Source organism: Heptranchias perlo, chromosome 4 (assembly GCF_035084215.1).
Source record: "Heptranchias perlo isolate sHepPer1 chromosome 4, sHepPer1.hap1, whole genome shotgun sequence".
NCBI lineage: Eukaryota > Metazoa > Chordata > Chondrichthyes > Hexanchiformes > Hexanchidae > Heptranchias > Heptranchias perlo.
This window is the reverse complement of record NC_090328.1, coordinates 56,102,582-56,112,518: the sequence shown is the minus strand read 5'-3', so window position 1 is coordinate 56,112,518 and position 9,937 is coordinate 56,102,582. Positions and strand designations below refer to the sequence as shown.

At 43.7% G+C, this 9,937-nt stretch overlaps 1 protein-coding gene across 7 annotated transcripts in view; it reads right to left on the bottom strand.

The window, feature by feature from the left end:
- Positions 1-672: 672 nt before the first annotated feature.
- Positions 673-9,937, bottom strand: part of apc (APC regulator of WNT signaling pathway) — a 264,075-nt gene continuing 254,810 nt past the window's right edge. For all 7 annotated transcript variants that reach the window (XM_067982952.1, XM_067982956.1, XM_067982957.1 and 4 more), the window contains one exon: positions 673-8,246. In XM_067982952.1, coding sequence (XP_067839053.1) covers positions 1,586-8,246 — 6,661 coding nt within the window. In that variant the 3' untranslated portion in view covers positions 673-1,585. The remainder of the gene's footprint in view (positions 8,247-9,937) is intronic.

Genomic DNA, 9,937 nt, shown 5'->3' with positions numbered 1-9,937 from the left:
TCCCCTCCCCACGGATGCTAGCTGACATCAATAACTCATTTTCTTCAGACACTGTCCTGCAAAATTACCATCACTCCCACCTCTTCAAATAAACTCAACCAAGGATCTATCTTTTGACTTTCTCCTCTTTCTGCTCCTTGGTGACATGAGGCACAGGTTCAGTTTCCGTATGAACGATGATGACAAACAGCTCCATCTCTCCAACCCCTCCCTCAACCCTTTAATCACCTCCATCCTAATGGTAGGTCAATTTAACATGGTTACTAAGAGAGTGAATTGACATGTTAGGAGAAATTTCTTTATACTAAGGGTTGTTGGAGCATCGAATGCTTTAACACGAAATATTTAAGGCAGGAGACTACTGCATCTTTTAAGGGAAAATTGGATAAATACTCCAAGCTGAGGAAGATAGAATGGGATTAGTTTTGGATTGCTCTAGCAAAGAACCGCACAGACATGATGGTTGAATGGCTTCATCCTGAGTTGCAAGCTTCTATGACTGCTTGTCTGACATCAAGTCATGGAAGAGTCATAACTTTTCCCAAATCGCTAGCACTAACATTCCTTACTTTAATGAGTGAGCCTAGAAATCGCTTTTTAAAAATTAAAACATCAGTTTTTCTTCAATATAAGGTTTATCCACAAACATTCAACTGACACAAACAAAACTAATACATACAGTAATAATTTATTTTGAAATGTTCATTTAGTTCTTTTGAGACAATTTCTGTCTCATTCATAAAAGAGTAGCCATCTCACCTCAAATAACAATATACAACAAGTTACAGCATAGCAATGGCTCTATCTACTTTTCTGGTAAAATCTAGATCAGGAAAAAAATACTCCAGTCCAAAGCTGCAAGGTTACAGACAATCTCTTTTTGCAGCACACACACAGCAGTGTACATTAATACACTGCAGCTATCTATGCACATCATGTGATCACAGAATTGAGTCATTGCTTCAGACAACATACCATCCGATCTGATCATGCACAAGAGCAGGCTGGGGAAGGCTGTTGCAGCAGAAATCATAAGGCTGTGAATTTCACAGCTGCATGATTACTTAGAGGGTTAGGATACTTCACAATTACTAACATGGAATATTAATACTCATTTCATTCACTTTTTTGCATGTATGTAATTAGATATCTAATTTTTAAAACTCCCTGACCTTTTTTTTGCTATTAAAATGTTAAACATGATTGATACATTTTAATGGACTTATCTAGACAATTTCCAAGTATTTTTAAGTTATATAAGCCAAGCAATACATAAAGGATCATGGCAGGAACTCTTAATACATAATACAAGTAAAACTGACTGTACAGTGTTTATGAGCTGTATGAATAATCTCAAACCTCCTAATCAAATGCACCTGCCAGATTTCCAACAGCAACTATCTGGTTTTGTAACAAGTATGGCTTCCTTAACAAAGACCCTCTGCAAAGAGAAAAAAACAGTAGATATATTTACAAAAGCATTTAAGTTGATCAATAATTCTTGTAAAACCAATAGTCATCTCCAAATATCAGATAATTGTGCCAAAATCATACAATAAATGAATTTTCTACAGCCACAGTTATTTCAAACAGAAGTTACTAAATAGGATCCAGAATGACGTTTAGGGCTTTGATTTCCACTAGACTCAGTGGCTTCAGCTTTAGAGCTCTCCTTTCTCTTGTTGTTGTTTACAGGTGTTGGAATTTGTGATGGCCGTGTAGAGCTATTATCTGTGTTACTTTTACGAGGGCTGGGTATGTAGTTGAAAGGAGTTACTCTTGCAGCAACAGTTCCACTAGGTGAGTTGTGCTTGCTTGAGCTGTTTGAACTAAAGGGTGTACGCTCGGTGACAATTGTGGTCTCAATTTCCGGTGAGGTAGCAGAACTATTCATAGCAGATTTTGCTTCTGTTGCCTTTTTCTCTGGACTATCCAAGATAAATGAATTTAAACGTTTTTCCATTCTTAGACCACGAGGAGGAGTTCTATTTCCTGAAGCTGGTTTGTTCTGTGCATCACCTGAACCTTCTTCATCATCTAGAAGCAACTTTTCAGGCAAATCATCGATAACTGGGGGTGTATTACCTGTAGGAGATTTTCCAGGCCGGGGGTTGTTTATTGGGCAGTCCTCAATTCTCACCCACACATCCTCAGTTTTTGACACAGGAGGAGCCATCTGGTAAACTAAATGTTTGGATTCAACACTATTTGTAGCTGAAGAATTCTGAAGGTGGCTGTTCATTTGTGGAATTTCATTATCTTTAATTTTCCTCCAAGTTCCCCTCAAGGGAGCTGGGTTTTCCTTAGCTTGTTTATTGCCATGTGCAAAACTCCCTTGATGTGGTTTTTCATCTTCACTTTTAGCTTTTTCGCTTGACTCTGAAGAAGCTGACAGAATTGATGAAGAACTCCCTGTTCTTCGCCATGTGCTAACTCGAGGAAGGGATGAGGAATGTTTGCTATGTTCACGCTTCCATGTACCTGATCTGTTCACAGGAAGCCTTGAAGGGCTTTCAGAATGAGAACGAGCTATATCATGTTTACGCATAGGTCTCCCTTCCAGATGTTCTGCAGAGAGATTCTGGTTTGGAGGTATTTTTCTCCAACTGCTGGTTTGATTTGGTAAATGACTGGGCATCACATCTAGATGCTGAGATGGACTTAAAACTGGAGTCTGAGTTTGTGATCTAGTTGGTGATGCAGGCCTAGAAGGTGGTGATAAAGATTCAAAAGAAGTAGACTCTTCTAATTTTCTCCTCAATGTTGGACTCGGGGCTTCCTTTATAAAAGTTGACTGACGCATTAACGTAGGCCTTTCGGATCTGTCGGATTCACTGCCACTTGATTTTGTTGAAGACATTCTTGACAGTTCTACCCTTTTACCTGGTACAGTGCTACTGGCACTCTGGCTTAGCCCCTTAGAATTTGATTCACTTCTTGTAATAGAAGGTGTGCCCTTACCTAGACCCGTTTGCTTTGATGGGGCCTGCTGACTCAGTGGTCTACCTGGAGATGTGTAAGACATTCTTCCTGACCCTGAAGGTTTAGCTGAGGCAGTACTTGGTGAAGATGTCCTTGGCAATTGTGATATTTTGTTAGAAGGGCTGATCCCATTTCTTCCTGGAGATATGGAATTTCTACCAGGAGACTGGATTGGTCTAGATAGGCTTTGCTGGGAAGGCCTAGAAGGAGTAGAATCTCTGGATCCTGATCTAGAAGGTCCTTTGCTGCTTGATGCTCCCTGAGCTCCTGTTTGCTTGCCTATTGGACTCGAATCTGATTTTATTGGGGTTTTAATGCCTCTTGGTGAATTAGTTGAGTTTTGTCCTGGGCTTGGACTTTTAGAGGTTGTATTTTTTGGCGGCATCTTCTTCGGAATAGGGCTGGTGCTAGGTGAGCTGTTCCTTACACCTGGTATGTGAATCATGGTCCTTCCACGTGAGATCATAGGCATATTTGCCTGCTGAGAATGTTTTGGCTGACTGGAAGCAATCTCAACATTGGAGCGGGCCTTCCCAGTTATTAAACTTTTATATACCTTTTTCCCTCCTCGAATAGCTTTTACATTTTCCTCGTCGTTCTTTTTGTTGTCACTGGTGCTTTTCTCACCAGGCTTCACAATTTTAGGGCCTTTATTGGAAGTGAATGGTTTTTCTTCCTGGTCAGGTGTAAGGTGAAAGGGTGATCCTAAGGAAATACCAGATTTAAGTGACAGAATGGAATCAGAATCAGAAGAACCCTGCCTTGACAGGCAAGCAGCAGCCTGGTGCAAGCTACTTACTATAGAATTAGCACCCTCTTGAATGGCTTTCCAGTCAAAGCTTTCAGAATCTGGAGAGAAAGCCTGTTCTGAAATAGGGCTTTGCACTTGCTCTCGTAAATTCATAGACTCGTCCCTCTCCTCTACTGATGCTGCAGAAGTATCGCTTCCTGTATTTTCCCAGTTACCCTTACCTTTTGCAAGGAGCTTTTTCTTTTTTGGCATAGCTGAACTGATACACTCCTGTAGAAGGTCATCTTCAGAGTCTATGCTAAGAGAGCTCAGGGAGCTATTTCTAGAAAAACACACTGGTGTGTCTTCAACATGAAATGACTTGGGAGCATAGCCAGAGGCTGGTGGTCTGTTCACTGCAACTTGGTTATTTGTGTGCTCTCCCTGTTCAATATGCTGTGCTGCTTTTTTATTATTATTCTCTTGGTCAATATCACTGAGAGAACTTAGGGATGAATTACGGGAAAAGCAGACAGGCGTATCTTCAATGGCAAAATTCTGCATTTTCTCATCTGTAACTGTTTCTCGGTCATTGTTGTCTTTCGGTGTTTGGGTGAAAACAGCCTGCCTCTGTAATGCAGATTTTGACTGTCCTCTGCTTGGCAAGGATTTTTGACCTGGTTGCATTCTATCAGTGGGTTGCTGACTGTTAGGAATCTGTTCATTATTACAATTTTTTACATCACTGGAAGCATCATCTTTTTTGCCCTTTTCTTTTTTCAGTTCTGCTTTCTCTTTTGTGAGATCAGTATCATCATCATCAAAGTCAAGTGAACTCAGGGAATCATTTCGTGAAAAACAATATGGAGTTCCTTCAATTGGAGTATAATGATGTGGGGAGTCAAATACAAAACCACCACGAACTCGGTTATCATTACTTGGCGGTTTATCTTGAAAATCCCCAGCAGTGTTTTTTGTGGCTTGCCTTCTGCTAACCTTTTCCATGTCTTTCCTGTGTTCCATGTAGCTGCCTTCGGCAGGGAAGCTACTTGGAGGATCAGATATAGATGTTCGTTGTAATGAGCGTGCCTTGTATTCATTCTGAGACAATGGCTTCACCGGAGATGTTGGTTTCCTTTTCTCGGCTTCTTGTTGATTTGCATTGTTCATAGGAGATGTTGATGCATGTTGCATTTGATTCATCATTTTTTTAATTCTATAGGGTTTATGGCTCTTTCCTTTTGGCATAGCAGAGTTTATACATTCAGCTAGAATATCACCTTCCTCCATTTTATCATCTTGCCCTGGCTGAGCAGTAGTGAGACCTTTTGCTGACTCTGCATCATCTGTACTCCTGCCCTCAGTTGGGATAGTATCTCTCTTTTCCATCACTGCAGATTCAGATGTAGGACGAACGCCCTCTGAATTTGCCAATTCATTTGGAGGTGACTCAATGGTGAGGTCACTTAGAGATGTAGCTGTTGAAAAATTTATTGGAGTTCCCTCAACACAGTAGACGCGTGGCATATCTTCCCTAAATATGTCATGGTTAAAACTGACATGTTTTTGAGCGTGGACTCTATTTTGATTAGAAAGCAATTTGTACACAGGCAACTGACTTGGTTTCCTTGCTACAGGAGGTGGTATCCGTGATGTTGTACCAGCAGCAGCTTTCTTTGCTTTACTTGAAGATTTGGTTGGCATGGCTGAATTTATGCATTCTTCTAAGATACCAATATCATCGTCATCATCATCTTCCAGCATATCTTTCTCAGGTTCTGCAGCTTTCTCTGCTTGACATTTATTTTTCTCACTTGTATCTTCCTCCTTATCAGGTTCTTCATTCCTATGATCATCTTCATAAACAGGAGGCATTACTCTGAGCTCAAGATCTTTCTGAATAAATGGTTCATCAAGGCTAAGAGCACTTAAACTTGATGCACAAGAAAATCCATCTGGAGTGTTTTCTGTGGCAAAATGCATCAGGCTATCACCGTCCTGAGGAACCTGGACTCTTTGGACTGCTGCATTCACAGCCTCTTGCCTTTGGCCAGTCTCTCTGCTTTTAACATTAGTTTGCTCCTTGATTTTGTGTGCATCTCTCTTTAGTTGAGCTGGTTGAGGTGGTGGAGTTTTACTTCTACTTGGAGGCATTGTCTGTCCTGGACTGTCTGGAAGATCACTTGGGCTTATAACTCCACTAACCATTTCACTGCAAGGTTCGCTCTGAATGGAACTGGCAATTGACTGACTTTCAAAACTCCCCAATGAACTGACTGAACTGCACCTGCTGAATACCAAAGGAGTTTCCTGCACATAGTGCTCTGGTGGGCTTTTAGGAGTCTGTGCTCCACTTTTGGATGGTGATTTGGCACCTGAAGAAAACTCAACAGCTTTCTGCCGAGAAATATCAGACTGAGACACGTTAGTAGCTTGCAGCCTGTTTTGTTTCATTCGTGTATGGTGCGAAGTAGAGGAAGCCTCACTTATTGCTGCCTCAGCAGATAACTGTCCATGATTTTCCTTGAGGTCAATAATCTGCAAAGTGGTTCCATCATCTGATACACGCTTGGCTTGACCACGACCTTCCATTTCATCCTCTGATGACAGAGATGACAGTGAACTACATCTTGAAAAGCAAATAGGTGTATCCTCTACGCAATAAGTCTGCATAGTCTCTTGGTTAATTGAAGGAGCTTTACAAGTGGCTGATTTCTGCACTGCAGGAGTGGCAGTTGTTCTAGTTTGTGCAGAGCTAGGGTGAAGTCGCCTCTGTTGACTAGAAGTGCTGATTTTGGAACTTGGTGTGCTTCCACAACTTGATGCTGCATGATCCTTTGTTGCATTTTGAACCGAAGGACTCTTTGAATACATAAAAGATTGCTTCTGTGAAGAGGGAGGGGTTTCAGAGGAATACTTTAAACTATAATCAATTGGCTGTTCAACATGGTGTTCTTCCTCTGTAAACTTTATACTGTAATTGGTGGGCCTGTCCTCTTCCTCCTCATGCTGTTCTTCTTCAGAGTAACGTTCACTGTAGTTGGTTGGTTTGTCATCTTCATAATCATCTACCTGGCAAAGAGATGGATTAATTTTCTGGTTCATTCTGTGCTCAGATTCTACTCTAATTTGCTCAGAATTGTTATGTGACCTGGTGCTATAAGAGCAATCTGGTTGACCAAACCGAGGTTGGAATTTCATATGTGCTTCATCCCCACTACAGGTACTTTCACAGTAGATAGAATATCCAGAGGGTTGGGTTCTAGTCTGCTTATGTTCATTCCTTTTCATTTCTTCTTCTACAATATGCTTCTGCCGTGCCCACTGTTCATTTTGTGATGGGCTTTGTCGGCCAGAATTTAACTGTTCATCTGAATATTTAAGACTGTAGTTAATTGGTGTGTCTAATTCTGCATCATTGTCATCTAAATGATTGGCATTGTGAATTTTGTGGGCAAGATCAGCTGGATATTTTTCATAATTGCAGAATTTGCTTTCGTCATCCTCTGAGTAGGACTCTATCGATGGTTTCATCTGTCCTCTTTTCCCATAGCCATCACTGCTGCTAACACTATTCAAGCTATCATTTGATGACCTCCTGTACTCTGTTTTCCCATAAGGCATAGAAGCGGTTCTGTTGGAATTTTCAGGTTTACCATAGTTAAAAATGTTAGAATGAGGATGAGATGATGATGCTCGTCTCATTCCAGTCCTGTCCTCTGACACACAGTGTAGGTCAGAAGCAGATGCTGAATTCCTGTCCTCTGAAGATAAGTGCATACTCGATACCTCTTCCATCACTTTGGCTATTTGAGCTGCAGTGGTAGGCATCTGTCTCCCTATTCTTTTAGAAGGATCTGACACATTATCAGATGAAGAGGGAAAGGCAGCAGTATCTGTTCCTCTTCGATCTCTTTCTACACTTCGGTCCTTTTCTGCTCTGGAACTGTCTATGCTGCCCCTGCTGTCTCTTGATGAAACTGAACCTGGTAGCATTGAAGAAGTCATGTACGGTGATAGCACAGTCAAGTTTGCAGTGTTGAAACTCTCTGACCTGCATACTCCATCATCGTTATGCCTTCCAGAGTCCAAAACATACTCACTATATCTACCTTGTTTGTGTCTTTGTCTATTGCGGTGCGATGTTTTGGGGCTCAAATTATCAATATTATCAAAAGTCTCTGATAATTGTTGAGCATCCAGCTCTGCTTCCAGAGCCTTTTGTTTTCGAACATGCAGAGATGGCAGACTCGATCCTGGAGACATAATGTTGGCATCTTTGTACTTAGCAGGTCTGTTGGCCATTAGGTTCCTCAAAGCTGCAGCACTTCCCATTGCAATCATTTTGTGCTTAGAATGAATTAGATTTTTGAGCATGCTTACTGCTCCCATGTCCCACAAAGACTCCTGATCCTTGGCATTTCGAGCAGAGAGATTCCAAAGGGTTCCACATGCATTGCTAACTATTGTCAGGCTGTGCGATTTTAAGTGCTGCAGCAACGTCTGTAAGCAACTGTTTTCTCGTAGGATTTGCCTGGGTACAAAACAGAGTTATTCAGAAAACCATTTATAAATCAACAACACATTAGCCTACATTAACTTGTCACGGCAAAATACAAGAAAATAAGGATAAGGTGCTCAACAGTCACAGGTTGCTTATGCGGACTGTCCTTATCAAATTCATGTGCAAACTGTCTTGAAGTACTTTATGGGTATATGGATTGTCACACTACAGGCGAGGACTGATGGCGGGGGGGGGGGGGGGGGGAGGAGCGGAGAGCGCGAGGGCAGGGGGGGCGGAGAGCGCGAGGGCGGGGGGGGCGCAGAGAGTGCGAGGGGGGCGGAGAGCGTGGGGGGGCGGAGAGCGCGAGGGGGCGGAGAGCGCGAGGGCGGTGGGGGCAGAGAGCGCGAGTGGCGGGGGGCAGAGAGCGCGAGTGGCGGGGGGCAGAGAGCGCGAGTGGCGGGGGGCAGAGAGCGCGAGTGGCGGGGGGCAGAGAGCGCGAGTGGCGGGGGGCAGAGAGCGCGAGTGGCGGGGGGCAGAGAGCGCGAGTGGCGGGGGGCAGAGAGCGCGAGTGGCGGGGGGCAGAGAGCGCGAGTGGCGGGGGGCAGAGAGCGCGAGTGGCGGGGGGCAGAGAGCGCGAGTGGCGGGGGGCAGAGAGCGCGAGTGGCGGGGGGCAGAGAGCGCGAGTGGCGGGGGGCAGAGAGCGCGAGTGGTGGGGGGCGCGAGTGGCAGGGGCACGGGGGCGCGAGTGGCGGGGGCACGGGGGGCTGGGGGGCGCGAGGGTGGGCTGGCGGAGGGCGCGAGGGGCGGAGGGACGAGAGCGCGAGGGGGCGGAGGGAGGAGAGCGCGAGGGAAGAAGGAGTGAGAGATATGGGAGGAGGGAATGAGAGATATGGGAGTAGAGTGAGATACGGGAGGAGGGATATGGGAGGAGGTAGAAGGGAAGGAGGAGGATGAGGGGAAACGGGGACAGCTGATGGAGGGAGTAAGATGGGGAGGTTGGGGACAGTTGTGAGGGGGAGGGGGAGTGGAGAGTGTGGGAGGACTTACAACATTGTAAGTTTTCTACTGCAAGAAAGAGAAACAGCCATTAGTTGTGATGGCTGCCCACCAGGAAGTATTCTCTGGCAAAACTCTTGCCTATTGTACAGAATCTGCTTTGTCCTGAAGGTGTGGGAATCTGCTTGAAGTTAGGTATCTGGCTCAATTGACAGCTCTGTATCCAGAGGCCTCTCGGGCTGAGGACAGATGGTAATGGCTATTACTTTAGCTCATCAGGTCAAGCCATATAAATAAGTCGTGGTGGTGTTGAACTCCACGGAAACAGAGTTGTCTTCCATGTTGCTATCAAAAGACAGCAAGAATTTCAAAATGCTTTGTTACTTTGTCTCAAAAATAGTTTCAAAGTATCAATGTGAATTAAGGACTCTGCTGTCATTTTATCTATTTATTTTTGCTTCTGTAAAAAATTACATCTTACAATAATTTCAAATAATTTTTAGCCTTACTGACACAGTTTGTCAGTGAAGTGTTTTTCGCAGAGATCAGAAGCCTATATTGGCACTATGTGCTATTTCCAGTATGTACCCCAGCAGTATAAGGGTAAATTGTTCGTCTCACGGCACATTAATAAAGAAATAAAGCGCCTTTCATGTCCTCAGGAAGGTCTCAGAAATAGCAATGAGATACATGATCAGATGATCTATTTTAACGTTGTTGGTTGA